At 33.9% G+C, this 16,034-nt stretch overlaps 1 protein-coding gene across 23 annotated transcripts in view; it reads left to right on the forward strand.

The window, feature by feature from the left end:
* The window catches only part of CNOT2 (CCR4-NOT transcription complex subunit 2), a 117,498-nt gene that overhangs the window by 45,995 nt on the left and 55,469 nt on the right, over positions 1-16,034 (forward strand). For 6 of the 23 annotated variants that reach the window (XM_026001726.2, XM_072741756.1, XM_072741750.1 and 3 more), the window contains exon 3: positions 15,074-15,296. The exons of 10 other annotated variants lie outside the window; for them this stretch is intronic. In XM_026001726.2, the coding sequence (XP_025857511.2) occupies positions 15,276-15,296 (21 nt within the window). In that variant the 5' untranslated portion in view covers positions 15,074-15,275. Of the gene's footprint in view, positions 1-15,068; positions 15,297-16,034 lie in introns of all 23 variants that reach the window. 7 more of the 23 variants (XM_072741748.1, XM_026001725.2, XM_072741754.1 and 4 more) reach the window with 2 other exon arrangements.

Here is a 16,034-nt window from a genome sequence, read left to right on the forward strand (position 1 = left end):
TACCAGTTTCCTTCCCTCTAGACTGTTGAAGGCAGTCTTTGACACTAACCATTTATCTGCTAATTATTTATTTTAGCCCAGTTAATCTTATCTTCCCTTTGGAAAAATAAGTAGTGGAAAAAGTTGTGAATGGATCTTGATGGTGTTAATAGCAAAGAGCCTTTGATTAGAAGATTTAGTTCTGGTTCGGGCACTGTGCCTAATAAAAATAGTGTCAAATTATCCTTCCTTTCACTTCATGTCTGAAGTTTCTTGCCAGTGTTATGATTTTAATAAGCCACAGCTGTGGCTTTGCAAAATCAGTTCTCTCTACCTTTTCTATTCAGAGTTCTCAGAGACTAGACCAGCATGGCCTTTGCTAATTTTCTTACTTGCTGTAGCTCCTCCTGCCTCACAACCACTTCCAATTACCTTGACTCATAGGATTTTAATTGGTCACACTACGTGGGCTGTTGTATCTTTTGATAGGTTCTGCTAAATTATTTTAAGAATATTGAGATTCTAGGCTATGTGGCTTTTTTTTGGTGCTCATAGTCAAGTTTATAGTGTTTAAGTATAGGACTTTTTTATGATTACACGGTATAGTTAATTTACTTCATAGAATCCTCTTAATACAGAATTCCAAAATTTAAGAAAAGAATAAAATGAAAAAAAAGAGAAAGTAATAAAATGAAATTATATATACACATGAAGAGATTCCCTAATTCCTACTCATTCTATTCTAAAAAGACTCTGTTGTTCCAGTTACATTATTTACAAACAATCTGGGTTCTTTACTTACCTGAAAAAATTCTTGGTTAGCATTTTTCTGGCTGAAAATATTTTTCCCTTTTTCTCTTTTGCTTTTACTTAGTGACACTTAGTGCATGTTGAAATTATTCTTGGAAACAGTTGTTTAAATTTCCATTGTAAAATTAATTTATTTTTGAAGCTTTTCCCAAAAAGTACATGTATAAAAATAAAATTTCCCATCTGATGTTGATACATATACTAAAAGCATATGGGAAATTCAAAGGAATATTACATTACGTTTATTTTTGTGGGTAGCACTAAAAGTTTGTGTATGCTGAGATGACAGGATTTGGATTTTTAAAAATTCCATTTTGAGGAATTTTGTTGTTTTTCACGGGTGAAGTAGGATTCTTTCTACCGATGTTTGCACTCTATTTTACTTTATCTTATTTTATTTATTTTTAAAGATTTTTATTTATTTATTCATGAGAGGCATAGAGAGAGAGGCAGAGACACAGGCCGAGGGAGAAGCAGGTTCCCAGTGGGGAGGTTGATGGTGGGACTGGATCCCAGGACCCTGGGATCACAACCCAAGCTGAAGGTAGACGCTCAAACACTGAGATACCCAGGTGTCCTGCATTCAATTTATTTTTTGAGGGTTTTTGTTTTTGAAGGGCACTTGATGTCTTATATGATATATAAGCATCCTGATATAATAATAGGCTAGTTTAATTCTCATTTCCTAAAAGACCTGATTAAAGCCATAGGAACTTAGTTTAAGAATATGCATTCCCTCACCTTTGTGCTAAACACTAGTGACTTTTATTATTTTATCATCATATTACTTAGTTTTATTTTTTATTTTTTATTTATTCATGATAGACATAGAGAGAGAGAGAGAGAGAGAGAGAGAGAGAGAGGCAGAGACACAGGCAGAGGGAGAAGCAGGCTCCATGCTGGGACCCCAACACAGGACTCGATCCCAGGACTCCAGGATCGCGCCCTGGGCCAAAGGCAGGCGCTAAACCGCTGAGCCACCCAGGGATCTCCACTAGTGACTTTTAAATGCGTGTTAGTTGAAGTATTCATTTTTATGCTGGTATTTACTTTATTTCATTTCTTTCTATAAATTTAAGCCCAGTTAAGTTTTTGGAGTTTGAATAGAGGAGTTTATTTGTTTAGACCGCTGTATTAGGTCAGGTAAGAATTTAATTATTTAAATGATTCATTGCTCATTCTCTTTTGGAAGGATTGTCAGGCTTTTTCCCAGGAAATATAACTAGTATTTTTTTGCTAGTATTTTCTTCCTTTAATTTACACTAATTTACTTCAGCTGTAAGTATGTGCAAATCTAACCATGGGTTAATTACTAATTTAACTCATCAGTGGCTTTCCCCATCTTTTATAATAAAACCAAGCTCCTGACATTATGCTGTATTTCCACATTCTGACCCCAACTTGCTTTTACCCTTCCAGTGTCTCTCCTCTGACTCCCTAGTATGAATTTTTTTTTTCCAATTAGGTATATAAAACTTATTTAATTTCTTACTATATACTTTTACACTTTAAAGCCTTTATTTGTTGTAGTCCCTCTTCATGTAATGCCTCACTTTGTTTATGTGTATTAGGTATCAGTACTCCTAGAAGCCATTCTCTGATGAGCTCAGTGCTCCTTTTCCTTGCTCTCATAGCCTTAATACTTCTAGTTTAGTGTTGACCATAATACATGGTGGTTATCTGTTTATTTGTCCTTGTCCTCCTGTAGACCTGTATTAATATTGTATGTACTAGTCATTGTGGCTACTTAAATTTAAATTCATTTGAATTAAAATAGAAAAATTTAGTTTCTCAGTTGCATTAACCACATTTCACATGCCTAACAGCTACATTCTATTAATGGCTACCATATCAGTGCAGATGTAGAACTTTTCTGTCATTCCAGAAAATTGTGTTGGACAGTGCTACTGTATGTTATAAGCTCCTTGAAAATTGGAGCCATGTTTTTTTGTTTTGATACTACCAATACCTACCCTGGTTTTGGTTAAATAATAGGTGTTTAATGCATGTTTTTTCAGTAAAATTCAATAAAACAAGGAAATAAGTGAAAGGAAGAAATTGTAGTGTGTGCTAAGTAACATACTACTGATATTTCCAAGATTTTTACGTGTTACTCCAAATGGGACTTTTATTACATGAGGTCATTTATCATGTTAAGTTCAGTGTTATCTATAAATTGGATCTACTGCATCCCAGTCCATATGTTCCTGAAGAAATAAATACCTTACAATCTAAAATGCTACATTAAAAAAATAAATAAATAAATAAATAAAATGCTACATTAACTTTGTGAAATACAACACGTCACATAAGGAAGGCAGTGATTGTATTGCCATTTCCTCCCTCCCCCTGTCATTAAATACTTTATTTCCTTTTTATTAATTTTTTTAAATCTCAGAAGTTATAGAGGTGCATTGCAAAAACTCTGAAAAATAAGAAATGTAAAACAGAATGTGAAAGTTTACCTTAATTGTTTAGTGTTTGTATCTTTTCAGATCTTTTCTAATGACTATGTAGGTGAAAATGTAATTTGTTGTCTTTGTTTTTAACAAATATGCATTTTTCTGCAGCTTGCATATTGTACTTAATTGGGAAGTTTGCATGTGCCACCCTTCCCCTGCCTCCTTCCCACAAGTAATCACTAGTTTGAATTTTGTATTTGCTTTTTATTTTTATACTTTTGTTATATGTGTGTGTGTTTCAATACATACAGGTACATCTTTCTTGATGTGTTAGGTGGTAATTTTGGGGAAAGTGGTACTGTATATTTCATTATTTCAAAGAGGGGGGGGGGAAACTTCTAGCCCCCCAGAACAAATTCCCAGATAGTGCTAAAAACTCAATACCTATCTGATTATTCACCCAAGTATTTCTGCATAATATAAAGCATTTAAAAAACAAGTTGCCTAGTTATTTTAACGCATACAGATGCATCAGTAGATAGGTTTCTATTCGGTTTGCAAGACAGTTATATATACAGTACTATTTACAAATTACATTTTTATCTTTTGTACTTTAATAAAAATGTAGATAAGGAATGAAATGCCTATATTTCTTATTCGAAGTTACATTTTATTGAAAATGTATGTCTTTCTGTTGTCAATACATCTTACAACATGTTATCTAAGAATCATAGTGTAACATAGTAGCTTATAACTATTAATTATTGGTTACCTTCTAGTATGTTTGAAAACAGCACCAACATCAAAGCATTGTAGAATTTGTAATAGGTTAATGTATGTTAAAGATACATAATATAAAGAACACTTAGTAAAATAAACAAGAAATTTTAAAAAATGGGTACTTAGCTATTGAAGAGTTGTCAGGTGTCATCATTGTTGCTGTTTGTTGTTGGGTTAAGGTAAAGAGGTAGCTGAGGAAGGAATTAGTTGAAAAACATGTCTGAAACCAATAAACTGGCTCACAGCTTATTCTTTTTTCTCTCTTGAAACGCTTGTAAACAAATGGCTGTAACCTATTGTCTGTAGCCAGAGATGAAGCAAGGGGATAGAAAAAAACCTCAAAATGAATGACTGTTAAGTTCACTTACAGTTACACAAAGAGGTTGCTCTTATATTTTTGAATGTGATACTTCTGCTTATGTCATGATCACATTATCAACATTAGAAGTCCTTTAGACTCCATGACCTAAATATTTTCTTAATAGATTTTGACATTTATTTGTTATGTTTGGCTTCTCTCTCTCTCTCTCTCCTTTTTTTTTTTTTTTTTTTTTTGTTCTTCTCTGGCCATCCAAGAACATAAAGTTAAATGAATTCCCAAGGTACTCATTGGTTGGCTCATTATTACAGGACAGTAATAATGTTAGCCTTTCTTTAATTGCATTATATTTTCTGGTACTTCTTTTCTTCATCTTCTGAAATCATCAGATGACGTGATTTCTTTCTACAAAGCAAGTCTCACCAAGATACATGGTTTATGGCACCCCTGGTGTCTTGGTAACTTATTCACAGTGTCCCTAGTCCAAAAGAGGGAACCAACAGCTCTGTTTAGTTACTAGTTCTAAGCCGTTTATAGTAGTAGTTAGCATGGAATCTGATAGATACTGCTAGGTTTCCCCAAGATTTAAAATACCTGACAACATTCCTGTATTTACTGTGGTACTCCTTTTGAGAATGTAGGCCTTAGGTTTTACACATGAAGTACTATGTTCCCTTTCAGAAAAGTATTTTCATTTTCATTTAAGTAGTTTGCTTTAGTCCTAATACAGAATCATTAAACAGAAAGTTAAAACATTAGTGCAGGTATTTCTGTGAATCAGAAAAAATATAGAAGTTGGCAGAATTTTTTTAAAAAATGAACTCTTAGGCCTTTCTTAGATGCTGGAATGATTGCATCTATGGTGGCAGCTTAGTTTTTTATTTTATTTTATTTTATTTTATTTTATTTTATTTTATTTTATTTTTATTAATTTTTTTTTTTAAGATTTTATTTATTTATTCATGAGAGACGGAGAGGGAGGCAGAGATACAGGCAGAGGGAGAAGCACGCTCCATGAAAGGAGCTGGATGTGGCACTCAATCCCGGGTCTCCAGGATCACACCCTGGGCTGAAGGCAGCGCTAAACCGCTGAGCTACCTGGGCTGCCCGCGCTTAGTTTTTTAAATCTTTCTGAATTTCCACATCAAAATAGGTAGTAAATATAATTTACTAGTATTTACTTATTGTCTAATATATTCTAGATAGTAAAACCAAACCCATGAAAACATTTGTAACAGAACTTGGTTGTGAGATATCACCACGAACCCTCAAATATAAACAGATGAGAACTAACCAAAAGAACCTACATATATCACTTTTAGTGCATAAGAAAGTAGAAAGAAGTATTGAGGTGTCTGGCCTGAGAATAGAGGTATCTCAAAAGTAGTGAACAACCAGCTTGAAAATGATTAAGTGTGATTGCCCCAATTTGAAAGTGGGAGAGATTTTGCCTACTCTGTTAGATCCATGTAGAGGACTTGTGTTCTAAAGTAACTTCAGCAGCCTTGCTCTGTGAACTCTCAAGACTGGCCTACCAGTGCTCCCTTCTAGGACCCTGCTGAGAAGTTTCTGGAATGGAATCACAATGGAACAGGATAGAGACAACAACATAGATGAGGAAAGAGAACCTCCAGTAAAAATGATAGAGGATGGATGCTTGGGTTGCTCAGTAGTTTGAGCATCTGCCTTCAGCTTGGGTCGTGATCCCAGGGTCCTGGGATCCAGTCCCACATCGGGCTCCCCACAGGGAGCCTGCTTCTTCCTCTGCCTATGTCTCTGTTTCTCTCTGTGTCTCTCATGAATAAATAAAATAAGGTCTCAGAAAACAAAAACGAGAAAAGCTTAGAAAACAAGTCATTGTATTTTTAAACATCACATGAAGATAACAGAAGAGGGAGCTTTATGAAGTTAGAACAGTTTTTTGAACCAAGCCATCTTTTTAAATTTTAGGAAAATTAAATGCACAAAAGGTCTTTCAGGAATATTTTTAGGAGTGTTTTTACTTGTTTTGAATCCTCTCCACAGTTCATATTGATCTGATGTTTGGTGCCAAAGTTTTAATTTTTTTTTAAAGAATTTATGGAGGTTTGTGAAATATTTCCCTATTGAAATCAAGTAAATGAAGATATTCTCCTATTATCTTTTTAAAGATTTTTTTGACTTTCATATTTACATTCAATCTATCTGAAATTGATTTTTGTTTATACTGTAAGGAGTCCAATTCCCTTTCCTTGGCATATAATTAGCATCATGTAGTAGTGATATTTTTCTGCCTTCCTCAACTAATTAACAGGACTACTCTATTTTAAATCAAGTTATTTTATATTCATGGGCCTGTTTTTAAATCCCTATTCTGTTACTTTGATGTGTTTGCCTACACCTGCACCAGTACTGAATTTTAATTACTGTACCTTTGTGCTAAATCTTGATGTCTTTCTTTTTACCTTGGTCTTCCTGAGTGTCTTGACTTTGTTGGCTTTTTTTTGGTTGTTGTTCAATGACGAATTTATTATAGATATATATGTATATATATACACACACACATATATATAAAACATTGAATTTTTATATTTTTATAAATAAATTTTTATTTTTTATTTTTATTTTTATATTTTATAAGCGGAATTTCATTGACTTCATTTTTACTTGGGGAAGAATTGATATGTTTATGATATTTTTCCTCTCCTGAATTCTTATTCAGGTCTTCTGTATTTTATTTCAGTAAAGTTTTGTTGTATTTTTTTGTTTTTGTTTCTGTTTTGTTGTATTTTTAATACTGAACCCACAAATCTTTGATTAGACTTATGTACACAGTTTTGTTGCTTTTTTGATAAATGGTATTTTTAAAATTATACTTTATTGGTGTTATTGTGTTGACATACTGTTAACTTTTTTAATTGATTATTGTCTCAATGTTGCTAAACTACTATAATTTATCTGTAGGTTCTTTGAGGATTTTCATATAAATAAACATCTGGAAATTACAGTTTTGATATTTTCATAATTTTTACAACTTGAGTTTCTTTTCTGAATTAATACTTCTCATACATTGTTGACTAGAAGTGTTAATAATAGAAATCTTTCTCTTGTCACTTGTCCTAAAAGTTTAAGTTGTCACCCATAAATATGATATTTGATGCAGTATTTTTTTTTAAAGGTTTTATTTATTTATTCATAGAGATGCAGAGAGAGAGATTCAGAGACACAGGCAGAGGGAGAAGCAGGCTCCATGCAGAGAGCTTGATGTGGGACTCCATCCAGGGTCTCCAGATCATGCCCTGGGCTGCAGGTGGCGCTAAACCGCTCCACCACTGGGGCTGCCCTGATGTAGTATTTTTGATAGATATACTTTATCAGGATAAAGAAATTTTTTCCCCCTCTGGAACATAGCACCTTTTTTCATTTTTAAGGTTGTGATCATAACTCTTTTCTCCTTATTTGTCAGTCTTGCTGGAGATTTGTAGTTTTACTAGGAATTTTTAGCTGTTATTTTTACTTTATTATGTTTTATACTCATTTTATATTTATTCATTAATCTTTATTATTTTTTACTTCTTAGGATTTATTTTAATGTCTGTTAATCTTAAATTTGTTTTAATTTTTCAAACCTATGAGATTTTTCTAGTTATCTTTCTGTTACTGATTTCTCACATAATTCCACTGTAGCTAGAGTGTGGTTAGAACGATATCACTTACTTGTTTACGAACTTGAACAAAATGCATATTGACCAATTGATGGGTGTATTGCCTGTGTTTCTCTTCACTGGATCCTCTTTGTTAATCTTGTGTCTGTTATCTTCTTTACCCACATATTTACCAATTATTATTCACATATTATCATTATTCATTCCTTTCTTTAGATCTGTGTTCTATCATATCCTCTTCTATTTGATTATACATTCCTGTATTTAATGTGTGGTAAATCGAGCAATTGAAAGTTAGTACAGATCATTTTAATGTCTTTTGTTTTTGCTGGTTCTCCTTATGGTACTTTGTTTCCTTGTGGTGTGTGTGTGTTAAGTTATTGTTTCATGTTTCTTAGAACTCTGGGAATTTGTTGAAGACTAGGTGGAAGGATATTTTTCCCAAGGGAATTTGATTTGCATTTGCTTCTGCTGATGTCTAAGGGACCAATCCAGGACCAATTAAAAATAAAATGTTAGCTTAGGTTGCAGTCCACGTTTAAGTATTGGGAGTTCAGGCTGTTTTATGGCTGTAGATTCTAAGGAGAGCTTTCCTATACCCCTTTCTGCCTAACGTCAGAATCATGACATTCAAGTGCCTTCTTTACTAAGGGGTTATTATAATTAGGATGTACCCTTTTAAGGTGCTGATTTATGGGAAGGTCTTTAAACAGCTTTTCTACCTGGAGCAAATTTCCCTTTGGGGATATAAACTTGTGGCTTCTCTGCACTCCAGCTTTTACTTTGTTTTGGGGTGCTGAATTTCCCTTTCTCCCTCCTTCCCAACCTCCCAGGCTCAACAATTCATTTAAAAATGAAAATGTAATCTCTGTGTTAGTTTTCAGTGATACCTGTACCTGCATTTGAGAATAATGTGTGGCATATGCTCAGTATTTATTGACTGGCTGAATCAGTATTTCATGGGGCATTTTTTAGTTGGTTTTGAGTGGAGCATTTTGGTTTTTTTGTTTATAGTAAGTATACTTTAGTACCAGAAACACATCTTAATCATTTTGTAGGTTTCAGCTGAAATTTCACTCCTTAGGTAAGCATTTCCTTGCTTCTGTTATATAGTCTCATTGTTCATTGTAATTTGAGGGGGGTAGTATTATTTCTACTTTTTATCATCATCCATAGTTGAAAAAGTTTGATAGTTTTTCCCCTTCACATTCTTTATTTCTTTCTGTCCCTTATTTCTCTTCTCATACCTGTTTTTCTTCCTTCCCTTTTTTGCCTGCCTCCTTCACTTCCCTTTTTCCTTTTCCTTCTTTCCCTTTTTTTATAGTGTCATTTTTCTTCTACTTGAAGACTTTTTAAGTTTTTTTAATTATGTGTCATCTAGGCAAAATTATTTAAAGTCATTAAATTTTCATTTAAGGAATTTCACATGTTGTGGTTCCTTCCACAGCCTATCCATCTTGGTTCCTCCAAAGCTTGAGTCGTAAGCTCCAGTGTAGCTCTTTTAACAACTTTTGCTTAAGTCCCAGTTGTCATGCCCATTAGTCCACAGTTCTTTTAGTTGGACTTCTTTGATCTCTACTTAAAGAGACGTACTGATGGACGTACTGATGACCTACAAATTTCCAACTGTAATCTTTGGGCCCAGTTTCATTAAGCAGTTTATTTTAGGGCCACTTTTAGGGTCAGAGTAGATGGATATGCCTGGTTGTCAATTTCAGACACCTTGTATATGTGTGTCAGTTCAAACTGTATTCGCTCCTAACACACCCTAGAAAAGTACATACATATCTTAGGATATACCAGTTCCTAAGATTAAAAAAAAATGACTATACAGATCTTGTATAGTATATCTATCCAGTAGTTCTTTCCTACAGGTCTAACAAATAGTTGTGGACTTAAAACACATATTTATTCCATGAAGTGTTTCAAAGAATGTGGGTCTACAAGATTAAGACCCATCAGGATATACCTTAAATAAAAAACATTTTTCCATTGCATTTCTGATGGTGATGAATTCTTTTACATTTTATATGTCTGAAAAAGTCTTTATTTCATCTTCATTTTTGCAAGTTTTGTTGTTTTTGCTGGGTGTGGAATTCAAGATTGACAGGGTTTTTTGTTTTGTTTTTAGTATTTTAAAGATTTTGCTTTACTGTCTTCCAACTTAGATTATTTCTGACCAAAAAAAATCTGTTATTCTTTAATCCTCTTTACATAATGTATCTTCTCTCTGGCTACCATTAAGATTTTTTTAATCACCTGTTTTACACTTTTTTTCTTTTTTTAAGATTTTATTTGGGAGTGCGAGCAGGAATGGTGGGGAGGGGCAGAGGAAGTAGGAGAAGCAGACTCCCTGCTCCATTCTAGGACCCTGAGATCATGACCTGAGCTGAAGGCAGACTCTTAATTGGCTGAGCCACCCAAGTACCTCTGATGTTACACATCTTGATTATGATGTATCTTGGTATAATTTTCTTCATGACTCTTGTGTTTGAGATTTATTGAACCTCTTGAGTTTATGTTTATAGAGTTTTTACCAAATTTGGGGAATTTTTTATTCACTATTTCTTTAAATATTTATTCTATCTCTGTTATACTTTGGGGATTCACTTGAAATTGTCCCACAGCTTACTGATGTTTTAAATTCTTTTCTTTCCTCTGTGTTTTATTTTGGATAATTTTTATTGCTGTGTTCAAGTTCAGTAATTTTTTTTTCCTTTACCATGGCAGTTATTCTAACTTTTACATACAAAATGTAGTTATAATAATAACTGTTTCAGTGTTATTGCCTATTAATTCTATCCTCTGTATCCTTTTTGATTTTTTTCTATTGATTTCTTCCCCATTATTTAGGTATTTTATTTTACTGCTTCTTTGCATGCCTAGTAATTTTTGTTTGGATGCCAGTCCTGGGAAATTTTACCTTTTTAGGCCTGTATATTTGGTTTTTTGGTTAATATTCTTGAACTTCCTTGGGGACAAAATTTAGTTACTTAGAAGCTGTTTGAGCCCTTTTTTGCTTTTAATCTTAAGGGTTTTTTTGTTTTTATTTTTGTTTTCCATGGAACACTAGTAGCCTTTAGCCTAGGGCTAATTTTTCCAAACTACTGAGACTGTACTCTTCTGAGTACTCTACACAGTGCCATGTCAATTATATTTTAGTACTCTGACTTGTGGAAACAGCCCCATGTAAGTCCTGGAGTTTCCATTGTCTCTTTTTCCAACCTCTGGCAGTTTGCTTTGTGCATATGTTGGTCAGTACTTAGCTGAAGACTCAAGAGGAACCTTGTTCAGATATCTATAACTCTTTTTCTTTGCAGCTGTCTTCTGTCTGGTGCTCTAGACTTTTTACTGTAGCTCCCTTGGCCTACCTAGACTCTGAGCTATACTTCCTCAATTCATGGAGATTTTTAAGTTCCACCAGGACTCCCTCCCCCTGCAGTGCAGCCCAGGAACTCCTCTAGTGTATTAGCAGGGGCAGTTGTAGGGCTCACATCAATTCTTTTCTTCTCTTTAGGGGTTATTGTCTTGAACTGCCTTATGCCCTATGTCTGAAAAACATTTCTTAATGTATTTTGTCCTTTTTTAAAGTTTCAGGTTAGGCAGGAGGGCAGGTTGTTCTTACTACTACATCTTGGTTAGAAGTACAAATCATAAGATTTCACTTTTTAAAAATTATGTTTGGTTGAGAAGATAGATGAGAAACCATTTCTGATAAAGAGAAAAGGCTTCTGTGTCAATATTCAGTTAAGGCTTGAATATTTTCTATTGTGTAAGACACTATGTTGTGTGTAATACACAAATATATCGTTAGACCTGTTCTCAGCACTTAAGGTCATTTTGGAAAGACACATAAAAGAGTATAGGTCAGTAAATATTTTACAGTTCATATATGTAGTCATCATAGCTCATGATTCTCTTTAACCTAAACAGTTGCATGATTTTCCTTGAATTCTCTTCCTCAAGATCTCCTAGAATCTAATAGACCCGTAAAAACAGTAGCCATTTTTCTCAACTGAGGTAATAATTTTACTAGTATTCCTAATGACATCAGTGTTGTTTGTGAAAGGCAAGGAAAAACTGGTAAAGTCCAAGGTTGGAGAAGATTGAAGAAACATAAAACTAAATGTAATGTGGATCCTGGAATAGAAAAAAGATATTAGTGGAAAAACTGGTGAAATCTGTATGAAGTTGTTTATAGTTTTGGTACTTGTGCTATGGTCTTTTAAGATGTTGCCACTAGGGGGAAGTGGGGCATATGGGAACTTGATACTATTTTTGCAAGTAATCTGTAAGTCTAAAATTATTTACAAATAACAAATTTGAAAAACATGGGGACAGTGTTTGTGGACAGAGCTTATTACTATGTAGTTAAATTAGTCTTTTTGTTGAGGAGGTACCTCATTTGATTGTGGGTGACATTCATTTCTCTTGAGCAGTTTCAATTTTCCATGGAAGATACATAGTTTCAAAGGCATGACAGAGGTGGTTCTTACATTTTCATTCATAGTATTCTGTAAGCAAGTTAAGGGAAGAAAGAGGAGGATTGATTTTACAGTTACAAATGTTAAGTCTTCATCCTTCAGGTTTCAGGTCCATGCTGCACCCTTCACCTGCACTTTGGCTAAGTACCAAGATTTAGAGCCTATGTACTTCGGTTTTTTCTGGAGAACAAGCCTTTGATCTTACTGGAGTCACAAGGTGTGGATGTTCTCCATGATAGCTGTGATAGGGAAACATCCTTGATCTGTCTAGAGTCTGTAGATTCCACCCTTCTGTGCTCAATTTGAGGTAAAAGTAATCATCTTATACAGGTTTTGCTATGATTGAGTTTTTATATGGATACATACATATCCATTTTATATGGATACATACATATGTGCCTGTGTAACATGTATACACACATATATACATATATACACATACACAGTACTTTGAAGAGTATTTAATTATTAGTGCTTAATTTGTAGCAGGCCCACTTTATGAGACTGTTCAGGCAGTGCACTAAACAGTGCACTAGTTTTTGGCTAACTCCAAAGAGTGCATATTCCCATGGATTACAGTGCAACCCAGTGGCTCTAAGTAGTATAATTCTTCTAGTGGGATTTTCTGATACAAAGGAGTCATGTCTCATAATATTGAACCATAAATCTGAAATACTCTCAAAACAACTTTTTAAAAAAGGAAATCTAACTTGAGAAACAAATTAAGGAAATGGAAATTTTTTAATCTCCCAGTTCTTTTCTGGCGCTTCTCATAGTATGGCACTCGAACCACTGAAGGTTTCTGGCAGTCTATTAGGTATTTTGGAAGTGGTTGTCAATTTCAGTGGGAAAAGGCATAAAACAGTTTTATTCATATATGTTTCAGAAATGTAAAGAACATTAATTTTCAACATAATTCCATTAGCTTTAAAAATAATTGTGTGTCATAAAATTTTTGCCCTGTGCTGTAAGCAATGCATTGATCAGTTGGTGTCAAATAACACTCATGTAATGGCATGCATGGAGTAAGATGAGGGCACATTCATGCTATGAGCCTACTCTGTAGGGCAGTGTTCCAGATCCTAAGGAGACAAGCGAACAAAAAGACAAAAAGTTCTGTTCTCATGGAACAAAAATTTCTGACATTTTAGAGCATAGGGAGGCATTAAAGTAATAAAATACAATATAAATTACATGTTGATAATGTGGAGAAAAAATATTAAAATAAGAAAGGAGATAGAGAGTGCCTAAGGGGTTGGGGGGAAAAGTAGTGTAATTTTCAATAGATAAGGAAGTCCTCACTAAGACGACTCAGTACCTGAAATTGAGTGGGGTAAGAAACCATATAGATCTATATGTAGGGGAAAAGCCTTCCTGGAGAATAGAAATGCAAAGGCCTTGGAGATTGGAGTGGGGGGCGGGGGGTACTATGGCAGGAACACGATAAGAGAAGTGGAAATGGTAGGAGATTTAGAAGTAAAGGTAACTTAAATAATACTTTGGAAACTGTTGTAAATGTGTTTTCACCTCTATTCCCTTTGATTTGTAATGTTCCTTTATTTCTGAGCATCAAATGGATAAAGTAAGAGTTGAAATGTGATATCTAGCACATAGTAGATGCCTACTGAATGTTTATTGCATTAATTTATATGGCGAGGTGTTTAGAAGTATTTTAAAGATCCTGTGTTCTCTTGGTGATGGAATACTTTTCATTTTTAACTACTTCATGTAACAATTTTTCTGATACTCTTCTATATTTAGAATACAATATCAAAATATTTGCCACTTTCAGTAATATTTGTTATTGAATAGATGTTATCTTTGAATAATTTAAACATCTATTTTTATTAGCCTTAGTATTCATAATGGAATCTAGCTTTCTCTGAATCAATAATTCACTTAGTATTATAAAACAAAAATTCACATTTTTATAAAAGTAAATAAATCACATTTAAGTTCTATATTTAGATTGATTTCTTTAAAAATCTTTTCATTTTTCTCTTTATCATTTAGTTTGTTTCAAGTTATTTTAATTGAAGGGTCCTTATTTGTTTTTATCAGAGTGGAACACTTTTTTTAAAATTCCTTTTTTTTTTTTTTTAATTAGACTTGTTTTGTGGCCTAATATGTGTGATCTATTCTGGAGAATGTTCCATGTACACTTGAAAAGAATGTGTATTCTGTTTTAGGATGGAATGTTCTCAATCATTTCCTCCCAAGGAATATACTTACACCAGAAGTTATCCCTGGTTTTCAAAAAGTTCATTGGTCCATTTTTAGGAATTTAAATACATCCATGTAGTCTCTGTTATTCTGCTGGTTGATGGTGTTAATATACGTGAGAGTCTAAGATTTAATGTTGAATGCTTAGGAGAACAAGACAAGGTATACAAGGAGTGGATAGGCAAAGTATTTTAACATACTATCTTAGATGATTTCATGATTGTCAGGTAAGCCCTGTCCTTTCATTTTCTGAAAAAAGTGTGCAAGTTTATAGAAAGCTTTTGCCCGCTGTCCTTTTTTGATTCATACTTTCAGTCAGTCTGAGAGATGATTCTGGGGTTGGGAATAATGAAGATGTGAACAGGGAGTCATAATGTTGAAACTGGACATTCAGATCTTTATAGCATGATTTCCTTATTTTTCAAAGAGCAGAAGAATCCCATCGTTTATCATGTTCTGGTTGGACTCCTTTCTTATCGTTTGCTGGAGTTTGAACTTCAGAGCTATGGTGTCAACCCTGCTGTAGTATCTCAGGGGAGCTCCTAGTGTGGGGCTGGTGTCATGGCTCACCCTCCAACCTTTCCTTCTTCACTTCAGCCTCCAGCTCTGAGCTTTCCAATCCCCAGAGTAGCAAATGTTGAAAGAAGTTGCACAGGTAAGTATGTGGTGGGAAAGTCTGGGGGAAAAATGGTACTGTCATCAATATTTTGAGGGTGGGTGTTGGGCCATTTACCAGTGAGTCATTTTATTAGTTTAAAAATAAAATGCTTTTGTAAATTATTTTTCTCATAAAATTACCAGAAATTGTTAAATAAAAGAGTCTTGTGTCTTAAGAAATTACTTTTTTGTTAGTTAGATGTGAAACAGAGAAAAACTTAAACTGAATAAACCATTAATGTGATAATACAAAGGAAGGTTATTAGATTTTTTTTTTTTTTTTTAGAAACTTCGTATATTCTGCAGTGTATGGCAGGACCAGAAAATTTGTTTTCAGAAAGGAAGTTAAGAAAAAAGTGGGGAGGTGTAAATTCATAGACTTAAAATTTTGCTACGTGTAAGTTGGTCTCAGAATGAAGCAAGTTTTAGTTCCCTTCCACTAGCTTTTTATACATGCTGTTTCTTTCTTGAGATTTTAGGCAAGTAGCTGCATTTTTAATATCTGCAGGAATAGAAACTTCAAATATCTTTTTTTCTGAAGTCTAGACCAGAAAAGTGGAACATTTCTACCATCGTAGGGTTTGAGATTAACAAAAATGAGTGTAGGAGCAATGAAGGCATAATGTCTGCTACAAAAGTTCAGCAAAGATTTCTTGAATGAATAAGGTCACCTCTGTGTGTGTGTGTGTGTGTGTGTGTGTGTGTGAAATTCTAACACTCCAGGCATTTTCTCTTT

Source organism: Vulpes vulpes, chromosome 16 (assembly GCF_048418805.1).
Source record: "Vulpes vulpes isolate BD-2025 chromosome 16, VulVul3, whole genome shotgun sequence".
In the NCBI taxonomy this organism is placed as follows: domain Eukaryota; kingdom Metazoa; phylum Chordata; class Mammalia; order Carnivora; family Canidae; genus Vulpes; species Vulpes vulpes.